The sequence below is a fragment of the Melanostigma gelatinosum genome, assembly GCF_949748355.1.
Source record: "Melanostigma gelatinosum genome assembly, chromosome: 5".
Classification (NCBI taxonomy): Eukaryota; Metazoa; Chordata; class Actinopteri; order Perciformes; family Zoarcidae; genus Melanostigma; species Melanostigma gelatinosum.
The window spans coordinates 16,169,687-16,192,788 of record NC_136638.1 but is presented as its reverse complement, the minus strand read 5'-3'; the positions used below and the strand labels follow the sequence as shown (position 1 = coordinate 16,192,788).

The 23,102-nt window shown below is 44.8% G+C and overlaps 3 protein-coding genes across 3 annotated transcripts; all 3 read right to left on the bottom strand.

The window, feature by feature from the left end:
• Positions 1 to 526: 526 nt before the first annotated feature.
• Positions 527 to 15,525, bottom strand: LOC306777878 (protocadherin alpha-3-like; the record flags this gene model as incomplete). Its single annotated transcript, XM_079269185.1, has 4 exons — positions 527 to 540; positions 626 to 1,070; positions 3,555 to 3,644; positions 13,165 to 15,525. The coding sequence occupies 4 exons, from the start codon at positions 15,523 to 15,525 to the stop codon at positions 527 to 529; spliced, it is 2,910 nt and encodes a 969-aa protein (XP_079125311.1).
• A 420-nt stretch (positions 15,526 to 15,945) lies between these two features.
• Positions 15,946 to 18,390, bottom strand: LOC306777877 (protocadherin alpha-6-like; the record flags this gene model as incomplete). Its single annotated transcript, XM_079269184.1, has 1 exon — positions 15,946 to 18,390. The coding sequence occupies one exon, from the start codon at positions 18,388 to 18,390 to the stop codon at positions 15,946 to 15,948; it is 2,445 nt and encodes an 814-aa protein (XP_079125310.1).
• Positions 18,391 to 19,357: 967 nt separating this feature from the next.
• Positions 19,358 to 21,712, bottom strand: LOC306777876 (protocadherin alpha-3-like; the record flags this gene model as incomplete). Its single annotated transcript, XM_079269183.1, has 1 exon — positions 19,358 to 21,712. One exon carries the CDS (start codon positions 21,710 to 21,712, stop codon positions 19,358 to 19,360), a length of 2,355 nt encoding a protein of 784 aa, XP_079125309.1.
• Between the last annotated feature and the right edge of the window lie 1,390 nt (positions 21,713 to 23,102).

Here is a 23,102-nt window from a genome sequence, read left to right as displayed (position 1 = left end):
CTAGTGTAAACGATGGAAGAGGGTTTTAAGAGCGAACAATTAAACAATATGAAATATGAAAATAAAAAGAATAAAAATTTCATGAAAATGAAAGAACATTAAACAAACGCAACTTACAGCAACAAAGTGAGAAACATACCAAGAGAAAGTTAAGGATGTCAACACGGAAATAAATCATAATTGTTTCCAGGAGAAACAAGAGACGACATTAGATCAGTGTCATATGAGACACAACACCCAGAAAGAATACGTTGCATATTTCGAGAAAAAACATTTACAGTAAGCCACCTCAAAGATTGCACATCAATATGCCTTACCTCTCCAGGTGTCCTCCTGTCAGGGAGCATCAGTGTGTTTGCGTGGCTTCCCGGGACTATAGTAGACCCTACACTCATTCTGGGTCCAACTAACATGTAGCGTTTGTCTCCAGATCTGTACTGGATGCTGTGACACAGTGTCCCGTCATAATTAGTCTCTTGCAGATATTTAGAAGTATAGTCTGTGGATTTAGAGCACTGCATTGCAATCAGCACGACGATACTGATGAGAAAAAGTGTTGAGACTGAGCCCAAAGTTATCATCAGGTAAAAAGTCACATTATTATCCTCCTCGTCATTTGTTGCACTTTTAACATCAGCAGCAGCAAAAGCCTCTTTGGGCTCCACGACTTTGACGATCACAGTAGCTGATGCTGAGAGTGACACGTTCCCATTGTCTTTCACCAGTATGACCAGTTTATGCTCAGCCTCGTCTGTCTCTGTGAATGAGCGAAGTGTTCTGATCCGTCCTGTATAGCGGTCCAAACCAAAGAGACTGTGGTAAGTAACTTCCTGCAGTGAAAACAGTAACCAGCCGTTATATCCTATATCAGCGTCATAGGCTCTGACTTTAGTCACCAAGTGTCCTGCGTTCACATTGCGGGGAATCTCCTCCACACCTTCAGCAGAACCGTTAGAGCTGACTGGATACAGGATGACTGGAGCGTTGTCGTTCTGATCCAGAATGAACACGTTCACTGTGACATTGCTGCTGAGTGACGGAGTACCAGAATCTGTGGCAACAACTCGGAACTGGAACGTTTTCAGAGTTTCAAAGTCAAATCTTTTTAGGGCCAAAATATCTCCACTCTCAGTATTGATGTTGAGAAATGCAGTTACTTTGTTATCTCCACTTCCGTCTCTGACAATATGATAGGATATAAGAGCATTGTCGGTCTCATCGCGGTCAAAAGCTTTAACAGAAAACATAGAGGTACCTGGCTCATTACCCTCAGTGACATATAAATTATAGGGGCTTATTAAAAACTCAGGACTGTTGTCATTCACATCTGACACCACAATGCTTATTGTCTTTTCAGATGATAATGGAGGCTGGCCAGCGTCTTTTGCAATAATTGTTACCTCATAATGTGACTGTTCCTCTCGATCTAGAGGCAATTTGCTCACTAATGAATACATTCTGTCTTCTGAAGATGGTGTTAAAGCAAAAGGAATATCCTCACCTACAGAGCAAATAACTTTTCCATTGAGACCAGAGTCCAAGTCATTTACACTGATAAGGGCAACTGTAGTTCCAGGTCTGGAATCTTCAGAGACATAACTTGAAAATGAGGTAACTTCGATCTCAGGTTCGTTATCATTCACGTCAACTATCTTAACGATGACGCTTTTTTGTGTAACCAGAGGAGCCAGACCTTTATCTGATGCTTGAATTTCAATCTCATATTTGTCCCTCTCCTCATAATTTATTAATCCTCTCACAATTATTTCACCTGTGGATGGATTTATGTCAAAAAGCTTTAATAACCTACGATTCACAACACTGCTAAATGAGTAAACTACGTCTCCATTTGGACCAGCATCTAAGTCAGTTGCATTCACTTGTATGACTGCTGTGCCGATTGGAACATTTTCATTGAGCATCACAGAATAAACGTCTTGTGAGAAAACAGGTGCGTTATCATTGATATCCAAGACATTTACTAAAATGTTCATTTCACCAGATTTCGGAGGTTTCCCTCCATCCACTGCTGTCAGCACTAATGCGTGGCTTTCCGCTGCCTCCCTATCCAAAGATTTCTGCACAATTAATATAGGTATTTTACCATCCTCTCCCTTATCCTTAACTTCCAAACGAAAGTGTTCGTTGGAGCTCAGTTTATACTGCTGAACAGAAAAAAGGCCACCGTCTGCATCTCGTGCGTGTTGTAGAGGAATACGTACTCCAGGCAACACAGATTCTGAAATCTCCAACGTTTTCTCTTCATCCGGGAAACTGGGAGAATGGTCGTTTATATCCAGCACCTCCACAACAACATAATGTACCTCCAGAGGGTTTTCTAGCACTGTTTTTAGATTTATTAAACACGTACTGATCATCGCGCAGACCTCCTCTCTGTCAATCTTTCGGCTCACATACAGGACACCATCATTCTGATTTACGTGGAAAAGATGATCGGCATTACTAGAAACAATCCGATACTTCCTGTCTCTCAGTGTGCTTTTATCCAGTCCCAGATCCTTTGCTATATTTCCAACCACAGTTCCTTCGTTAACTTCCTCAGAGATGGAATATCTTATTTGCGCCGAAGCCACGCTCCACAAAAGCACAGCAACCACGCAGCCGACCAAATATCCTCTCGCCCTTCGTCTCTCGTATCTTCTTTGTTCCATGATTAAACCCGAACGCATCAGTAATCCATCACAAGGACCACTGCTTCGATGTAAAGAAGGAATCCAACACTTATGTGTTCATATTGATTAACTTCCTATGAATCCGGAAATTGGGGCAAACCGACCGTTTACGCAAAATAAGCACAGAAACGATCCCGTCGGTATCGAAGTGAGAATGTTGCCGGGAGGTGGAATCAAACAGCAATGACACTATGCTCGTGTAAGGATGAGATTTCACGTTACACTGACACCATGCGACCTTAATTCTCACTGCATAAATGTGATCAATGTACTGCATATTATATCAATGTTATTTTGTTTTTAAGACCGGAAAACGAAGCAAAACACTTCCAGCAACATAGACAGCGATTGCAACGTTTTGCAGTTCAGTATACTTCAGAGAGTATCATCGTGTTTTTCCAGTTATTTATTTATATTTAGTCATCTTGAGCAGGTTATTCACCCTAACATGTCATAGTTGGAATTCTACAGGATGTTATAATTCACTCTTTCGTTATGGGTTGTTCTTGGCTTTGTGAAAAAGAGCATTCATGATATTTACTCAAAAGTCAGCTTTCATTTGCTCCTCAGCCATTTGAAATTACCAAGCTAGTAAAAACGAGGGTTGCAAGAGCGAACAATGAAACAATATGAAATCAACATTAAACAAACGCAACTTACAGCAACAAAATAAGAAAGTTCACAAGAGAAGGTTATGGATGTCAACACGGGAATTAATCATAATTATTACCAGGAGAAACAAGAGACGACATTAGATCCAGTGTCATATGAGAACCAAAGCCCAGGAAGAATACGTTTCATATTCAGTGAAAAGGCATTTACAGTAAGCCACCTCAAAGTTTGCACATCAATATGCCTTACCTCTCCAGGTGTCCTCCTGTCAGGGAGCATCAGTGTGTTCGCGTGGCTTCCCGGGACTATAGTAGAGCCTACACTCATTCTGGGCCCAACTAACATGTAGCGTTTGTCTCCAGATCTGTACTGGATGCTGTGACACAGTGTCCCGTCATAATTAGTCTCTTGTAGATATTTAGAAGTATAGTCTGTGGATTTAGAGCACTGCATTGCAATCAGCACGACGATACTGATGAGAAAAAGTGTTGAAACTGAGCCCAAAGTTATCATCAGGTAAAAAGTCACATTATTATCCTCCTCGTCATTTGTTGCACTTTTAACATCAGCAGCAGCAAAAGCCTCTTTGGGCTCCACGACTTTGACGATCACAGTAGCTGTTGCTGAGAGTGACACGTTCCCATTGTCTTTCACCAGTATGACCAGTTTATGCTCAGCCTCGTCTGTCTCTGTGAATGAGCGAAGTGTTCTGATCCGTCCTGTATAGCGGTCCAAACCAAAGAGACTGTGGTCAGTAACTTCCTGCAGTGAGAACAGTAACCAGCCGTTATATCCTATATCAGCGTCATAGGCTCTGACTTTAGTCACCAAGTGTCCTGCGTTCACATTGCGGGGAATCTCCTCCACACCTTCAGCAGAACCGTTAGAGCTGACTGGATACAGGATGACTGGAGCGTTGTCGTTCTGATCCAGAATGAACACGTTCACTGTGACATTGCTGCTGAGTGACGGAGTACCAGAATCTGTGGCAACAACTCGGAACTGGAACGTTTTCAGTGTTTCAAAGTCAAATCTTTTTAGCGCCAAAATATCTCCACTTTCAGAGTTTATGTTGAGAAATGAACCTAGTTTACTTGTTTCCCTTCCATCTCTGAGAATGTGATAGGATATAAGAGCATTGTCGGTCTCATCACGGTCAAAAGCTGTAACAGAAAATACAGAGGTACCTGGATCATTACCCTCGGTGACATAGAAATTATAGGGGCTTAATAAAAACTCTGGACTGTTGTCATTTACGTCTGACACCACAATGCTTACTGTCTTCTCAGACGATAATGAAGGCTGTCCAGCGTCTTTTGCTACTGCTGTTATAATATAGTGTGAGTGTTCCTCTCTATCTAGAGGCGATTTGGTGACTAATGAATACATTCTGTCTTGTGAAGATGGTGATAAAGTAAATGGGACATCATCATCTATGGAGAAAATAACTTTTCCATTGAGACCAGAGTCCAAGTCATTTACACTGATAAGGGCAACTGTAGTTCCAGGTCTGGAATCTTCAGGGATGGAGCTTGAAAATGAAGTAACTTCAATCTCAGGTGCGTTATCATTCACGTCAACTATCTTAATAACCACATTTTTTTCTGTTGTTAGATGAGGAAGGCCTTTATCTGATGCCTGTATTTCAATTTCATATTCATCTTTGTGCTCATAGTCTATTGGACCTTTAACAATTATTTCACCTGTTGATTGGTTTATTTCAAACAGTTTAAATAACCTACGATTTACGCTGTTGCTAAATGAGTAAACTACTTCTCCGTTTGGTCCATCGTCTAAATCAGTTGCATTCACTTGTGTGACTGTTGTGCCCACTGGAGCATTTTCATTGAGCATCACAGAATAAACGTCTTCTGAGAAAACAGGTGCGTTATCATTGACATCTAAAACATTTACTAAAATGTTCATTTCGCCAGATTTCGGAGGTTTCCCTCCATCTACTGCGGTCAGCACTAATGAGTGACTTTCCCCTGCTTCCCTATCCAAAGGTTTTTTCACAATTAAAATCGGTATTTTACCATATTCGCCTTTGTCCTTAACATCCAAACGGAAGTGATCGTTTGGGTTAAGTTTATAATGTTGCACGGAAAAAGGGCCGCTGTCTGGATCTCGAGCAGCTTGAAGCTGAAAGCTTTTTCCACTTACCACGGATTCTGAAATTTCTAACGTTTTCTGTGTCTCTGGAAAGCTCGGGGAATGATCATTTATATCTAAAACTTCAACTCCAATATAGTGGACTTCCAGTGGGTTTTCTAGCACGGTTTTCAGATTAAGCAAACATGTACTTCTTCGCTCACATATTTCCTCTCTGTCCATTTTCCGGCTCACATACAAGATGCCATCGTTCTGATTTACATGGAAAAGAGGATCCGCTGCACTCGAAACAATCCGATACTTCCTGTCTTTCAACGTGCTTTTATCGAATCCCAGATCTTTTGCAACGTTCCCAACTGCAGTCCCTTCCATGACTTCCTCCGAGATAGAATATCTTATCTGTGCTGAGGCCACGGTCCACAAAAGCACAGCAATCACCAAACAGACCCACCGCCGTATCACCCTTCCTGCCTCGCATTTTCTTTGTTCCATGGCCATCAACGAAAATTGTAATAATCCTTCACGAGAAGAATAACTGCATCAGAAAAACTGCATCGTGTGCAGGAGTATGTCCAAACGGCGTTTCTATTTCATCCTTACTGACCGCCAGAGGCAGTGCTTAACACTGGATGTATCCCGTCTCGCGCATGCGCAGGTCGAATATTTATATCAACAAAGTCACGTGTGACCTCGGATGACCACCGTCATCTATAAGTTCCGGTGTCATCCTGAGCTCAGTCCCTTTTTTCTTCTCGCGTCGCAGGTTAGCTACCATGGTAGCTTAAACAAGGATGTGTCTACGATCAAGACATATTAGAGCTCGTCGCTGTAGCCTTGTGACTACCGGTCGGAGTTGCGGTTCTCTCGCCCTCCAAAGGCTGCGACGAGCTGTCCCTCTTCGGAGGGAACGGTGTGTTCGCCGTTCGGACATCGAGCCCCGGACTGGTGGACGCCCCTATCATCGGTCGTCACCAGTCTGATAAGGGTCAGCTAAGTCGTGATGACAGCAATCGGTAAGATCGATTAACGTTGTTTTCTATAACAGTTGTTTGTTCCACGGTTGGCAGAGCGCTTCCGCTCTAGTAATCGAGTGGCGCGCTAACGAGAGCGTAGAATTACGCTGTCGGCCCGCCCTTCACAGTGTTACGGCTATCACAGTTAGCAGAGTGTTCCTGCTCAGGCAAACTTTGTGAGACACTAGTCCGCATTGGCGTTGTGTACATGGAGATTTAATCTTTACATCTGACGTAATTCGCAGTTAGCAGTGTCTTCACTCAGGCTAACTTGGATGCTAGCTGGGACTGCGTCCATCAACTTTGTAAACCTTACGGCTGTCACAGTTAACAGAGCGTCCTCGCTCAGGTTAACTCAGTGGAAAACTAGCTAAACAAAGCTGATACTGGGGCTGTAGCCATCAACTTTGTATCCTTACAGCTGTCACAGTTAACAGAGCGTCCTCGCTCAGGTTAACTCTGTGGGAAACTAGCTAAACAAAAGCTGATACTGGGACTGCGTCCATCAACTTTGTATCCTTACGGCTGTCACAGTTAACAGAGCTGTCACAGTTAACAGAGCGTCCTCGCTCAGGTTAACTCAGTGGGAGACTAGCTAAACAAAGCTGATACTGGGACTGCGTCCATCAACTTTGTATCCTTACGGCTGTCACAGTTAACAGAGCGTCCTCGCTCAGGTTAACTCAGTGGAAAACTAGCTAAACAAAGCTGATACTGGGGCTGTAGCCATCAACTTTGTATCCTTACAGCTGTCACAGTTAACAGAGCGTCCTCGCTCAGGTTAACTCAGTGGAAAACTAGCTAAACAAAAGCTGATACTGGGACTGCGTCCATCAACTTTGTATCCTTACGGCTGTCACAGTTAACAGAGCGTCCTCGCTCAGGTTAACTCAGTGGAAAACTAGCTAAACAAAGCTGATACTGGGGCTGTAGCCATCAACTTTGTATCCTTACAGCTGTCACAGTTAACAGAGCGTCCTCGCTCAGGTTAACTCAGTGGAAAACTAGCTAAACAAAGCTGATACTGGGGCTGTAGCCATCAACTTTGTATCCTTACGGCTGTCACAGTTAACAGAGCGTCCCCGCTCAGGTTAACTCAGTGGAAAACTAGCTAAACAAAGCTGATACTGGGGCTGTAGCCATCAACTTTGTATCCTTACAGCTGTCACAGTTAACAGAGCGTCCTCGCTCAGGTTAACTCAGTGGGAAACTAGCTAAACAAAAGCTGATACTGGGACTGCGTCCATCAACTTTGTATCCTTACGGCTGTCACAGTTAACAGAGCTGTCACAGTTAACAGAGCGTCCTCGCTCAGGTTAACTCAGTGGGAAACTAGCTAAACAAAGCTGGTACTGGGGCTGTGGCCATCAACTTTGTAGCATTACAACGATCACAGTTAGCGGAATGTGCTCGCTCAGGCTAACTCGGTGAATGCTAGTTATACTAAATCAACATTGAGGTTGTGCCCATTGATGGTTTTTACGCATTACGGCTGTCGAGTTCGCTCCGGCTAACTAGACTAAGCTAATACTCGGTGTGTCCATTGATTGTTGTAAACATTATGGACATATCGGTAGCGGATATCAGTTAGCAGAGTGCCCTCGCTCAGGCTAACTGGTAGCACACCAAGAGTTACAGCACCTGTCCAAGTGCCTCGCACTGTAAGGACTGTGGTTTTTTTTTGTCCGTTTTCACAGTAGCAGAGTGCTCTCGCTCAAGCTAACTGGTGGGGCACCAATATCTGCAGCAACTATCCAAGTGAAGAGTGTCCTCGCTCCCCTCTCACTATGAGGACTGTTTTCCTGACCTGTTCCACAGTGGCAGAGTGCTCTCGCTCAAGCTAACTGGTGGGACACCAATATCTGCAGCAGCTGTCTTAGGGAAGAGTGTCCTCGCTCCCCTCTCACTGTAAGGACTGTGTTCTTTTTGTCAGTTTTTCACAGTAGCAGAGTGCTCTCGCTCAAGCTAACTGGTGGGACACCAATATCTGCAGCAACTAGCTTAGTGAAGAGTGTCCTCGCTCCCCTCTCACTATAAGGACTTGCCTGGCCTGTTTCCACAGTGGCAGAGTGCTCTCGCTCAAGCTAACTGGTGGGACACCAATATCTGCAGCAATTAGTTTAGTGAAGAGTGTCCTCGCCCCTCTCACTATAAGGACTTTGCCTGACCTGTTTCCACAGTGGCAGAGTGCTCTCGCTCAAGCTAACTGGTGGGACACCAATATCGGCAGCAACTATCTTAGTGAAGAGTGGCCTCGCTCCCCTCTCACTGTACGGACTGTGTTCTGTTTTGTCCGTTTTTTACGGTAACAGAGTGCTCTCGCTCAAGCTAACTGGGGGGACACTAATATCTGCAGCAACTATCTTAGTGAAGAGAGTGGGCTTAGAGAGTGCCCTCGCCCCTCTCACTATAAGGACTTTGCCTGACCTGTTTCCACAGTTGCAGAGTGCTCTCGCTCAGGCTAACTGGTGGGTCACCAATATCCGCAGCGGCTGGCTAAGGGAAGAGTGTCCGAAGGATCACTCGCCACTGACTGCCCCCTGCCTGTTCTCTTAACATTCAGCAGAGCGCTCCCGCTCGGACTGATTTGGAATTCCGCATAAACTAGTGGGACAAGGGTTCCACCAGAATCGCGGCCATGTTAAACTCTCCCGGCTGTAGGACCTGTATAGCTCCTCTTCAGCCGGAGGACGGCCCTGACCTCTTGCCCTAGCAGGGAGAACCCAGGCAGGACCTGCGGCATCACGCCTTGAGCAGTAAGGTCTGCTAGGCTGGCCGAAGTGGAACACCTGATGCGGGAGGGCTACCTCCCCCTGTCAGGGCAGCTGAATCCAGACCAACCTACCCTGGTCATTTGTATGGCGCTTGAACGCCGGGCATACACAGCAGCTGGAACATCCACCTGTGAGTGCCTTCTTCAGGCACCTTCCCGCCCTCACCACCTTTTCTGTTCCTCCCTCCGAGGAATATCTGAGGGAGTTGCGTGCATGGTGGAGACACCAGGGCTCTCTCCCGCCTTACATCAGACCATGCAGGAGGTGGCAAATCTGGCCTTGCACGTATGCCAGCCAGTTAGACGACTATGGCGTCCATCAGTTTCCCCTGAGGAGACTCTGAGGCCCGATGCCAGGTGCCCTCGACCCAATGTCGGGTCAAAGATGACCTGCTATCCAGGGCTTAGGACACAGCAGCGCTGTGCACCGTATCGACAACTCCCTCTCCCACCTCATGCTTTCCCTCGCAGATTCTCTGCAGCGGGCTACTTCGACGCTTCTGCTCAGTGATGCTTCATTGCAGGCGTTTGCGCTCATATCAAGGGAACGTGGATGTATGATGTCCACCCTGGTTCAGACTCGCCGCCAGGTTTGGCTGGCGCAGTCACCCCTATCTGAGACATGTAGGAGGACCCTCCATACTGTCCCAGTGGAGCCTGGTGAGCTGTTCGAGTCAGCTGCTGTACAGGCGCTTCAGCGGACTGTTAGAGCTAGCCAGACCTGGCAGCAGTTCTCTGGTCTTTGCAGGGACATGCCTGCACCCCCAGACCTAGGGGTCCCACTTTTGGCCCACAAGGCCGTTTCTCAGCCTCCAGCTTACCCTAGTAGCGCAACAGGCCTCGGCGTCCTGCTGAGAGGCCGGACCGCTACCTATACAACCCTACTTACGTCCCCGTCCCCCCCGGCAGGGGTGCCAGGAGATGTCTCCAGGCCGGCTGTCAGGGTTCTTTCTCCCATCAGCGGATTTCCAAGGGAGAGTGGTTCACGTCTATCGACGCCTGTTCCCATGGTGCATCACCACAACTTTCAGTCCTGGGTGCTTCCATTCGGACTCTCCCATCTCCCCATGGGTGTCCACAGTGTGTTACTGCTGTCCTTTCCCCCTGCAATCGCAGGGCGTGAACATACTGCCGTACTTAGACGACTGGCTGACCTAGGCGCCGTCCCGGCTTCAGGCGCCACAGGACACTGCTCGCCTTCTCTCACGTGGCCCGGTAGGCCTCAAGGTGAACATGGAGAGGAGCTACCTGAGCCCTTCTCAGAGCATAACCTTCATTAGGGTGGCCCTATGAGGGCCTGTCTGTCGCCCCAGTGCGGATGGCTGAACAGCCTTCACTTGGATGCCAAGTGGCACAGATACAGGGCAATAATATTATCGAAACAGTGTCTATTCATCTATTCACTATCCCCATGGAGGGAGTGCATATCTGGCGAACAGTGTCCCAGGAACCGAGCCCCAGGGGCTCGGTTCCATTCCACCAGGAGATTGTCACAACAGTTACCTGCCTCTCAAGGCGGGTGCAGGGTGACAGAACGGGACAGCCTGGGGGCAGTTGTCTGCTGAAAGACCGCAGGTCCAGGTTCTAGAGCTAGCGCTCGAGCACTTTCTTCCATGTTGAAGGGAAAGCATGTGCTTGTCCGGTGGACAGCACCTCTGCTGTGATTTCCCATGAACTATCGATGGGGCACCAGATCTGCAGAAGTTGCTACGGGGATCACCGTGGCCTTCTGACTTGGGAGGCCCCTCGCCTGACCAGCCTGTGGGCAATGTACCCACCAGGAGAATGGAACAAGGTTGTGGTTTTCCTGTTCCGTTACAAGCCTCCACCGGGAGAGTGGCGGCTGCATCCAGACGTGTCGACCCACTGCCCCCACTGGGTCTCCCTGACGGAGAGGACCAGCCCTCTGGGTCAAGATGCCCTGGCTCACACGTGGCCAGAGGATCTTCTTTATGCCTTTCCACCAGTCCCTCTGCTTTTGCTATAAGCTTGTCAGAGTTCTTCCCCGACAGGAGGGATCTCCTGTCACAACTAGAGGGTCGGATTTGGCGTTCCAATCCCTGCCGCCTTCAATTAGGGGTCACGGGAGGGCCCGACCGGATGCTGAGTGGCTGCATAGAACCAGTCTGACGGACTATTCTGAATGCCAGTGCGCGGTCTACCTGCCTGCAGTACAAGAAACAGGTGGAAGCTGTTCTCCGACTAGTGTGCGGCTCAGAACAAGGTCCCAGTACAGCGCCCCGTGCCTGCTGTACTGAGTTTCTACAGTCTCTCCTGGATAAGGGCCGGTCTCCCCTGCATGGGACCTACCCTTGGTACTGGACAGCTTATGCTTGTCCTTTTGAACCCCTGGCACAGGCGGAGCCTAGATGGCTATCAGCAAGACGGTTTTCTCCTTGCTGTCAATTCAGCTCAATGTGGGGGCGAGCTGCATGCCCTATCAGTGGAAGAATCATGTCTGAGGTGGAACTCAGAGGGCTTGGGTGTCACTTTCTGGCCTAAGGCAGTGTTTCTCCCAAGGGGGTGGATACGTTCACATATAAACCGGCCTATCCAGCTGGCAAAGTTGACCCCCCCCTCCCCCATCGGGAGAGGAGAGGTCAAGGCTGCTGTGCCCAGTGTGGGCCCTCAGAGCTTATATGGAAGCCACCGCCTGCATAGTCAGTTATGGTGAGCCTAAGAAGGGCTGTGCTCCTTTTTAAGAAAAAAAAGGAAAAACGGCACCTGTCCCACTGGATAGTGGAGGCCATTGCCGATACATACAAGGCGAGCGGCTGCGCTCGGCCATCCGGGGTGAAGGGTCACTACCAAGAGTGTCTCCACACCGAGGGCAAGCCTGAGTGGTGTACCTGTGGGGGATACATGTGCGGCGGCCTCATGGGCATCACCGAGCACATTCACCAAACACTACAGAGTTAACGTTGCTGACCCTCACCCACTGGGGAGGGTTCTTGGCCAATTTTCTCTGCCGGAGCTATAAGGGGTAGTTACTGTGCTTCCTCGTGACTCTTTTGGTATAAGTCATCCAGTGTTAAGCACTGCCTCTGGCGGTCAGTAAGGATGAAATAGAACGAAAGTTACGAACGTAACTACGGTTCTATGAATCCTGGATGACCGCCAGAGTTCTTGGTCACTCGGAATCCCGTGAACTCGCGAGAAGATTCCATAGGACTGAGCTCAGGATGACACCGGAACTTATAGATGACGGTGGTCATCCGAGGTCACACGTGACTTTGTTGATATAAATATTCGACCTGCGCATGCGCGAGACGGGATACATCCAGTGTTAAGCACTGCCTCTGGCGGTCATCCAGGATTCATAGAACCGTAGTTACGTTCGTAACTTTCGTTTTCTCTCTTCAGCATATATTTCAAATGTATAGATAATTTTGAAATTGCCAACCGTCAGTTTACAAACGGCACTGCTGCTGTTGAACTCGTGATATCGCAAATGGGCGTTTCCAAAAATCCGGCTAGTATGAGCTCTTGTAAAGCCCTTTGTGTTTGTGCACTGACACCATGCGAACTCTCTTTTCATTGCAAGAAAGTGAGAGAAATTTGAAGACTCCACGAATCTGAAAACATATGTCCACAAGCACATTTTTTTCTCATGCATTCTAGCTGCTCCAAAATCCAACTCCGATATCTCTCCCCTGCATATAAACCAAAAGGATATTGAGATTGAAAGCAAATCCATCTTAACAACTGTCTAAACTTCGGGGGTGTTCCAGAGAAGCATGTCAACTTGTGATGCCCATATAATGATCGTAGACTGATGAGAACAGATTAGAAAGAAAATCAGCACCAAGGACAGTGTAAGTTACCGCCTGCAAATCGGTAGCCTTTCTATTTCAATTGTGTATGTAAAACATTTATATTCACTGAATACCTTTGATCATAACATATACTTTCACTGAAAGCACCACAAAAAATATATGTGATAATCAGCGCATTGTCTTACCTCTCCAGATATGTGTCTCCTGTCAGGTAATACCAAAGTATTCGCGTGGCTTCCCGGGACTATAGTAGAGCCTACACTCATTCTGGGTCCAACTAACATGTAGCGTTTGTCTCCAGATCTGTACTGGATGCTGTGACACAGTGTCCCGTCATAATTAGTCTCTTGTAGATATTTAGAAGTATAGTCTGTGGATTTAGAGCACTGCATTGCAATCAGCACGATGATACTGATGAGAAAAAGTGTTGAGACTGAGCCCAAAGTTATCATCAGGTAAAAAGTCGAATTATTATCCTCCTCGTCATTTGTTGCACTTTTAACATCAGCAGCAGCAAAAGCCTCTTTGGGCTCCACGACTTTAACGATCACAGTAGCTGTTGCTGAGAGTGACACGTTCCCATTGTCTTTCACCAGTATGACCAGTTTATGCTCCGCCTCGTCTGTCTCTGTGAATGAGCGAAGTGTTCTGATCCGTCCTGTATAGCGGTCCAAACCAAAGAGACTGTGGTCAGTAACTTCCTGCAGTGAGAACAGTAACCAGCCGTTATATCCTATATCAGCGTCATAGGCTCTGACTTTAGTCACCAAGTGTCCTGCGTTCACATTGCGGGGAATCTCCTCCACACCTTCAGCAGAACCGTTAGAGCTGACTGGATACAGGATGACTGGAGCGTTGTCGTTCTGATCCAGAATGAACACGTTCACTGTGACATTGCTGCTGAGTGACGGAGTACCAGAATCTGTGGCAACAACTCGAAACTGGAACGTTTTCAGTGTTTCGAAGTCAAAACTTTTTAGAGCCAAAATATCTCCATTTTCTGAGTTAATATTTAAAAATGAGGTGAATTTATTTTCTCCGCTTGCTTCTCTGGAAATATGATATGAAATGAGAGCGTTATCACTCTCATCACAATCAAAGGCGTTTACTGAAAAGACGGAGGCTCCGGGGCTGTTATTCTCGGTGACATAAAATACATAGGGGCTGGATGAAAACACTGGACTATTGTCATTTACATCTGATACCACGACGCTTATTGTCTTTTCAGTTGAAAATATCGGATCACCTGAATCTTTTGCAATAATTGTGACATCAAATTGAGAAACATGTTCCCTGTCCAACTGCGACCTGGTCACAACAGCGTACATGTTATCTTGCAACGATGGGGCTAAAGTAAACGGCACTTCTTCTTTGATTGTGCAAATGACTTTGCCATTGACTCCAGAGTCTAAATCACTGACACTGATCAGGGCCACTGTAGTTCCTATCTTCGAATCCTCCTTGATAGAGCTAGAAAATGATGTCACTTCTATCTCAGGTGCATTATCATTAACATCAATAACAGTTATCATAACGCTTTTGTCAGTTGTTAAAGGAACTTGTCCTTTATCAGATGCCTGAATGTCAATTTCATAACTTTTACTTTGCTCAAAATCTATTTGACCAGTTACCTTAATTTCACCAGTATGCGCGTCTATACTAAAGATATTCATCACTTTTGAATCAACTTCGTGACCAAATGAATATATTATTTCGCTATTTGCATCCTGGTCCGAATCAGTTGCATTTACCTGAATCACCACAGTGCCAGCGGGGGCGTTTTCCTTCAGTGTGGAAGAATACAACTCTTTGATAAACACCGGGGAGTTGTCATTAACATCCAGTACATCCACAATAATATCTATAGCGCCCGACTTCACCGGTTTTCCTCCATCAACTGCTGTTAGACGAAGCTTAAGTTTCCCGGCCGTTTCTCTGTCCAACTGCTTCTGCAGGACTAAAAACGGTACTTTACGGTCCTCGCCTCTATCCTTGACTTCTAATCTAAAATATTCGTTATGGCTGAGTCTATATTGCTGAATTGAGAACTGGCCTACGTCGTTATCGTGCGCAGCCTGTAGTTGAAATCTCGCTCCTGTTAACGCCGACTCGGAAATCTCAAGCCTTTTCTCTTTCTCTGGAAAAACAGGCGAGTGGTCATTTATATCAAGTAATTCCACTACCACGTAGTGGATCTCCAGTGGGTTTTCTAACACGGTTTTCAGATTGATCAAACATGGGCTTGTCCGGGCGCACACCTCCTCCCTGTCTATTCCTCTTGTCACATACAAAATACCATCGTTTTGATTCACGTGAAACAGGGGCTCAGTTGAGCCTGCTACAATGCGATATCCTCTGTCTATAAGTGCGCTCTTATCTAGTCCCAAATCTTTAGCTATGTTTCCGACGACGGTTCCACGTTGAACCTCCTCAGATATGGAATATCTGATCTGTGCAGAAGCTCCGTTACATACAACGTCCAAAAAAAACATGAAGAAAAACCAAAACTGTCGCTCCCTCCATGATTTGCGTCCTCTTTGTTCCATGACTTGAACGTGACAAAGAACTGTCCATTAATTTCTCCGAGATGTCAATGACACCTAATCCGCAATGTTTATAAACGATGCTCAGCGTCTTTTTTTTCACCAAACTGCTGAAAATAAAACACTCGTTGCTGCCAATCGCGATCTTGCGCTATGCTGAGTGAAATGCAAACGCCCGGTACAAGTATAGCTCGTGGCGCAAGGTGCTGCCAGATACACAGAATCACTGAACTACACTGACACCAAGCGTTGAAATTGATAAGATTGCAGTCGTTATCAAATGTTGAAAGGCAAAAAATCCCCTCATTGAGATATAGACCATGCTTTGACTTTGACGTGAGGAAATTCACATGTTGCAACGTCGATTTACATTCCAGGACTAGTAACACCACACATCGACGGATATCACCATAATACTCATCATCACCATGAACCGCAGTTGCCAAAATATTGCAAAATAATATACACCTGTAGCATCACATCGAAAAAATCTGATTTAAAAACTATTAATCTTACCTCTCCAGATGCCTGTCTCCTGTCAGGGAGCATCAGTGTGTTCGCGTGGCTTCCCGGGACTATAGTAGATCCTACACTCATTCTGGGTCCAACTAACATGTAGCGTTTGTCTCCAGATCTGTACTGGATGCTGTGACACAGTGTCCCGTCATAATTAGTCTCTTGTAGATATTTAGAAGTATAGTCTGTGGATTTAGAGCACTGCATTGCAATCAGCACGATGATACTGATGAGAAAAAGTGTTGAAACTGAGCCCAAAGTTATCATCAGGTAAAAAGTCACATTATTATCCTCCTCGTCATTTGTTGCACTTTTAACATCAGCAGCAGCAAAAGCCTCTTTGGGCTCCACGACTTTGACGATCACAGTAGCTGTTGCTGAGAGTGACACGTTCCCATTGTCTTTCACCAGTATGACCAGTTTATGCTCAGCCTCGTCTGTCTCTGTGAATGAGCGAAGTGTTCTGATCCGTCCTGTATAGCGGTCCAAACCAAAGAGACTGTGGTCAGTAACTTCCTGCAGTGAGAACAGTAACCAGCCGTTATATCCTATATCAGCGTCATAGGCTCTGACTTTAGTCACCAAGTGTCCTGCGTTCACATTGCGGGGAATCTCCTCCACACCTTCAGCAGAACCGTTAGAGCTGACTGGATACAGGATGACTGGAGCGTTGTCGTTCTGATCCAGAATGAACACGTTCACTGTGACGTTGCTGCTGAGTGACGGAGTACCAGAATCTGTGGCAACAACTCGGAACTTGAACGTTTTCAGTGTTTCAAAGTCAAAACTTTTTAGTGCTGAAATGTGTCCATTTTCAGAGTTTACATTTAGGAAAGACATGATGTCGTTTTGAATTCCTTCTCTGACAATATGATATGAAATAGCTGCATTTTCGCTCAAATCGTCGTCCCTTGCGCTTACAGAGAAAATTGATCTTCCTGGAACATTATTTTCTACAAGATAAAACTCTAAAGGGGCTTGTCGGAAATGTGGACTGTTGTCGTTTACATCTGATATCTGAATACTCAGTGTTTTAACAGTAGATAAGGGAGGTTCACCACAATCAGTTGCTTTTATTGTTATTTCATAATGTGACACTTTCTCTCGATCCAAAACTCCCTTTGTGACAACCGAATACGTGTTCTCCTTGTAGGAGGGCTTTAATTCAAAAGGTGCGTCATTCGATATTTGCGAAATAATTTTTCCATTGACACCGGAATCTTTATCTGTGACGCTAATAAGTGAAATAACTGTTCCAGGCTTTGAGTCTTCGGACACTGTATTTGACAGAGAGGTGATTTCTATTTCCGGTGGATTGTCATTGACGTCTTTAATCTTTATAATGACTCTACACTCACCTGCTAGTGGAGGTGTTCCCCTATCTGATGCCTCAACATCCAGTTCATATGCGTCATTTTCTTCATAGTCCACCACCCCTTTAACGATAATCTCTCCAGTTAATTTGTCCAATTCAAACATATCATAGACTTTCCGCCTCAAGGTTTTTCCGAGGCTATAATCAACTTCCCCATTAGTGCCCTCATCCAGATCTGTTGCATTCATTCTAAATACTGAAGTACCGACAGCAACGTTTTCCTGTATTACAATTTGGTAAATCTCCTGACTAAATATTGGACGATTATCATTACTATCAAGAACAATAATAGAAACATTTAGTATCCCGGATCTTTGAGGTTTACCTCCATCAACTGCTGTAACCAGTAGATTGTGTTTATTCTTTTGTTCTCTGTCTAACGATTTCTTCAGCACCAAAAATGGCATCTTACCCGCATCGCTTTGACGGATATTTACTTCAAAATGTTCATTTGACGTCAAAGTGTATGTACGGATAGAGTTACTTCCAGCATCGGGATCACGAGCGGTGTGCAGTTGAAATCGCCTTCCCGGCAATGTGTGCTCAGCTATTTCAAATATCTGTTCCCTTTCAGGAAAACTAGGAGAGTGATCATTTACATCAGTAATTTCTACAATTACGTAGTGTATTTCCAAAGGGGTTTCAACGAGGATTTTTAGCTCCATCAGGCATGCACCGCTGCCCTGACAGAGCTCCTCTCTGTCTATGTGCTTGTCGACGTACAAAGCCCCATTATTCTGGTTTACCTCAAAAATAGCGTCCTTACTTCCAGATACAACACGGAACCGTCGAGCAATCAAAGAGGTGATGTCGAGGCCAAGATCCTTCGCAACATTTCCAACAACAGTTCCCTCTTGTACCTCCTCGGGAATAGAGTACCGTATCTGAGCCAAAGCCTGTTTTCCAAACAACAGTAGAGCCAAATAAAAAGCCAACCAGGAGCAGTCCTTTGTCCGAGATTTTGAATCGATCCCCATCGTTATCCAACACATACGGGAGGTTGTTACTTCAACAAACAATTATTCATATCCAACTCTCTGAATATCGCACGTTTTCAAAAAGCAGTGGGTGATTCCATCAGCTCGTGTGCTTGATTCACAAACCTTCTTAGCTCTGTTCAGTAGAAAACAAAAGCCTTGAAAGGGGAGGGAGAAACCCGTCAATGGTTTACCGATGTAATAGTGACACCCAGAGGTAATTAATAAACTGCACTATTTTAATACAAACAGTTTGAAGTCATGCATTATTTTAGAAAGACAGCTATTGATACATAATTTAAATACATTTCTTTTCTTTAACATTACATGTCTGTTTGACACAATCATGCGTTTCAGCACCATAGACAGCATTATCAAGAAGCAGCACAGCCTTTCCCTCTGATGATAAAAGCAGTTCAGTATGATTATAGGTGCATATTGCTCAAATAACTCAACAGAAACACTGTATTATCTTCGAACTTATCATGCAGTTGGTTAGAAGTTGGAATATTCTGAGACCCAAATATCAAAAACCCACTTCCTAAATATTCCCAAAAACAGACCTCCACTCTTGGGCTGGGAAACAAAACAATTTTCTTTTCAGCACCATGGACAGTGGTCATAATCAAAGTAAAGATATCATAGTTATGAGTGTGTATGTGCATGACAACCCACAAGAGAGACAGACAGTGAGAGAATAGCAGAGAGCAAGGCGCTGTAGACGGAGCTATCTTGTCACGTAGAGCATTTTACTGCATTGACTTGTATTCTAAAATAACTGTCAATGTAAATTATCACTTTGCATGATAAACAAGACCTGAACATGATAGAAACTCATACTTTGTTGAAAGTTTTAGTTGGAACTGTTATCGGTGCAAAAGGTTTTAGAGACACAATAAGAAGCACTTTGAGCAATGCACAAACACATTATTATAAAAAACTTAGTATATTGCATAAAACACTGTTTTTAAAGTCTTACCTCTCCAGGTGTCCTCCTGTCAGGGAGCACGAGTGTATTCGCGTGGCTTCCCGGGACTATAGTAGAGCCTACACTCATTCTGGGTCCAACTAACATGTAGCGTTTGTCTCCAGATCTGTACTGGATGCTGTGACACAGTGTCCCGTCATAATTAGTCTCTTGTAGATATTTAGAAGTATAGTCTGTGGATTTAGAGCACTGCATTGCAATCAGCACGATGATACTGATGAGAAAAAGTGTTGAGACTGAGCCCAAAGTTATCATCAGGTAAAAAGTCACATTATTATCCTCCTCGTCATTTGTTGCACTTTTAACATCAGCAGCAGCAAAAGCCTCTTTGGGCTCCACGACTTTGACGATCACAGTAGCTGTTGCTGAGAGTGACACGTTCCCATTGTCTTTCACCAGTATGACCAGTTTATGCTCCGCCTCGTCTGTCTCTGTGAATGAGCGAAGTGTTCTGATCCGTCCTGTATAGCGGTCCAAACCAAAGAGACTGTGGTCAGTAACTTCCTGCAGTGAAAACAGTAACCAGCCGTTATAGCCTATATCAGCGTCATAGGCTCTGACTTTAGTCACCAAGTGTCCTGCGTTCACATTGCGGGGAATCTCCTCCACACCTTCAGCAGAACCGTTAGAGCTGACTGGATACAGGATGACTGGAGCGTTGTCGTTCTGATCCAGAATGAACACGTTCACTGTGACATTGCTGCTGAGTGACGGAGTACCAGAATCTGTGGCAACAACTCGGAACTGGAACGTTTTCAGAGTTTCAAAGTCAAAACTTTTTAGTGCTGAAATGTGTCCATTGTCAGAGTTTACATTTAGAAAAGATGTCAGATCATTTTTTCTGGCAATATGATAAGAAATAGCTGCATTGTCATTGACATCATAGTCCGTTGCACTTAAAGAGAATATCGATGCTCCAGCAACGTTATTTTCTATCAGGTAAAACTCTAACGGATTTTGGGAGAAATGTGGTCTGTTGTCGTTTACATCCGATATCTGAATGCTCAATGTTTTAACAGTAAATAAGGGAGGTTCGCCACAATCGGTGGCTTTTATTGTTATTTCATAATGTGACACCTCCTCTCGATCCAAAATTCCCTTCGTGACTACTGAATATATGTTCTCTTTATAAGAAGGCTTTAATTCAAAAGGAACATCTGAAGTTATTCGTGAGATAATTTTTCCATTCACACCGGAGTCTTTATCCTTCACACCAATAAGTGAAATAACTGTTCCAGGCTTTGAGTCTTCAGACACTGTATTTGACAGTGATGTTATTTCTATTTCTGGTGGATTATCATTGACATCTTTTATTTTTACAATGACTCTACACCTCCCTATTAATGGATGTGTTCCTTTGTCAGATGCCTCAACATCTAGTTTATAATTCTCGGATTCCTCAAAATCTACGACTCCTTTCAATTTAATTTGTCCACTTAAACTATCTAATTCAAAGATTTCATAAACTTTACGTGCTAATGTTCTGCTAAGGCTGTACTCAATTTCCCCATTAGTCCCTTCATCTTGATCTATTGCATTCACTCTTGTAACAGGAGTACCAACTGGGACGTTTTCATATATTTCTATTTGATAAGTGTCTTGGCTAAATATCGGACGATTGTCATTAACGTCAAGCACAATAATAGAAACATTTAGTGTGCCCGATCTTTGAGGTTTGCCTCCGTCAACTGCTGTTACAAATAGCAAGTGGGTATTCTTTTGTTCTCTGTCCAAGGACTTCTTCAGCACTAAAAATGGTATTTTTTCCTCATCGCTTGGACTCAATTCTATTTCAAAGTGATCATTTGACGTTAATGTATATGTGCGGATAGAGTTAATTCCAGCATCGGGATCACGGGCCGCGTGCAGCTGGAATCGAGTTCCTGGAGATGTGTGTTCTGCTATTTGAAATTGCTGTTCCTTTTCAGGAAAACTGGGAGAGTGGTCATTTATGTCAGTAATTTCTACAACTACATGGTGCATTTCCAAAGGGTCTTCAACCAGGATTTTCAGCTCCATTAAGCATACACCACTACTGCGACACAGCTCCTCTCTGTCGATTTTCTGACTGACCTGTAAGGCACCATTGTCCGGGTTTACCTCGAAAAAAGTGTCCTTAGATCCAGACACAACTCGAAATCGTCGCTCAATCAAAGAGGTTTTTTCCAGACCAAGATCCTGAGCAACATTTCCAACCACGGTGCCTTCCTTCATCTCCTCTGGAATAGAGTACCTCAATTCAGCCAAAGTCTGCTTTCCGAAACACAGCAGTAAGGAAAAATGAAAAACAAACCAACAACGGTCACTTGAGCGATATCGTCTTTCACTCCCCATCGTTATCTGACAACACACAGCAGGTGTCTGCAGAAAATGAAACGTATATCTACAACCTTTTTAGTATTGCATGTGAAGAAAACACGAAGCAGTCTCATCCAACTCGCACCCTTAAATCAGATGTAACCTAATGTGAGGTACCAGACAAAGGCTTGGGAGGGACTGGGTCCTTTATGGCCATATTGATGTAACAGTGACACCAAGAGGGCAACCTTTTACACAATTTAAAGTCGTTCATGGCATATTAGCATTTATATTTTTGGTCAGAAAATCCTCCTGCAGATCTCACTGCAGAAGTGGAGATTAATCATGTTGTGTAAAACCAACATGATCACAAACACATAATGCCATGAACAGTATAACATCATTGGAGCTGCCGATATGAACTTTATTTTGTTCTATTTGCTAGATTAAATTAACAAAAGACTGTATGCATTAATAAATGAGCAATACTCTATATAGCTTAGACTTCTCAATGGTATTGCAAATGAAGTGGTTTAACCACTTTTTTCTTTTTTTTAAGCTTTGCTCATGTTCTTGCCTGAAAACAATAAAGTAATTGCATTTCAGCACCATGGAAAGCGATGCCAAGCAGAATTGCAGCATTTATCCTGTCTTAACCACATTATGTATGTCCTTAATTATTATGCCGTTCTTACAAAGATGATAACTACGACTGCATATCAGTGTAGGCAATGTTTTGAATCTTAATACTCTAGATCAGGGATTCCCAAAGTGGGGTGCGCGCACCCCTGGGGGTGCGCGAGCTGCCTCTAGGGGGTGCGCGAGAGGAAAAGTGTAATGGCGGTCTGATGGTGTAACAATATTAAATATTAAAAAAAAATGTAATTTTAATTTAAAAACTGTCAGGTGGGACATCTGAAGCTATCAGTCGTAAAAGAGGAGAGGGACAGAGAGAGAGAGAGGAATCGGAGGTGAGGGGAACGGAGAGGTGCAGCACAGACAAATCGGGAGCACATCGGCCCATCGCGGAGTCAAGGTGAAAAAGAGGAAACGAGAGAGAGCATCAGACTGGGAAAAAAAGAGGAAATATGATGAAAAGTATCTGTGTCTGGGCTTCACTTGGATTGGCAATGCAGATTCCCCAAAGCCACAGTGCGTGGTGTGCAGTGAGGTTCTGGCTAACAGTCTGAAGCTCTTAATTACGTCGCCACCTGAACACCAAGCATGCCAGTGCAAGTCAAAAAGCCCCTTACATCGTTTATATCGAAATTGGAGGAGTTACAAACAGCCCAAAACAACTGGAGTCTCATTCATGTGTTGGTCTATAAATGACGCACTACGGGCTTCATATCTGGTTACAGAATAGCGAGAAAGGGGCTACCGCACACAATCGCCGAAGACGTGAGCTCGCCAGCTGCCAGAGAGA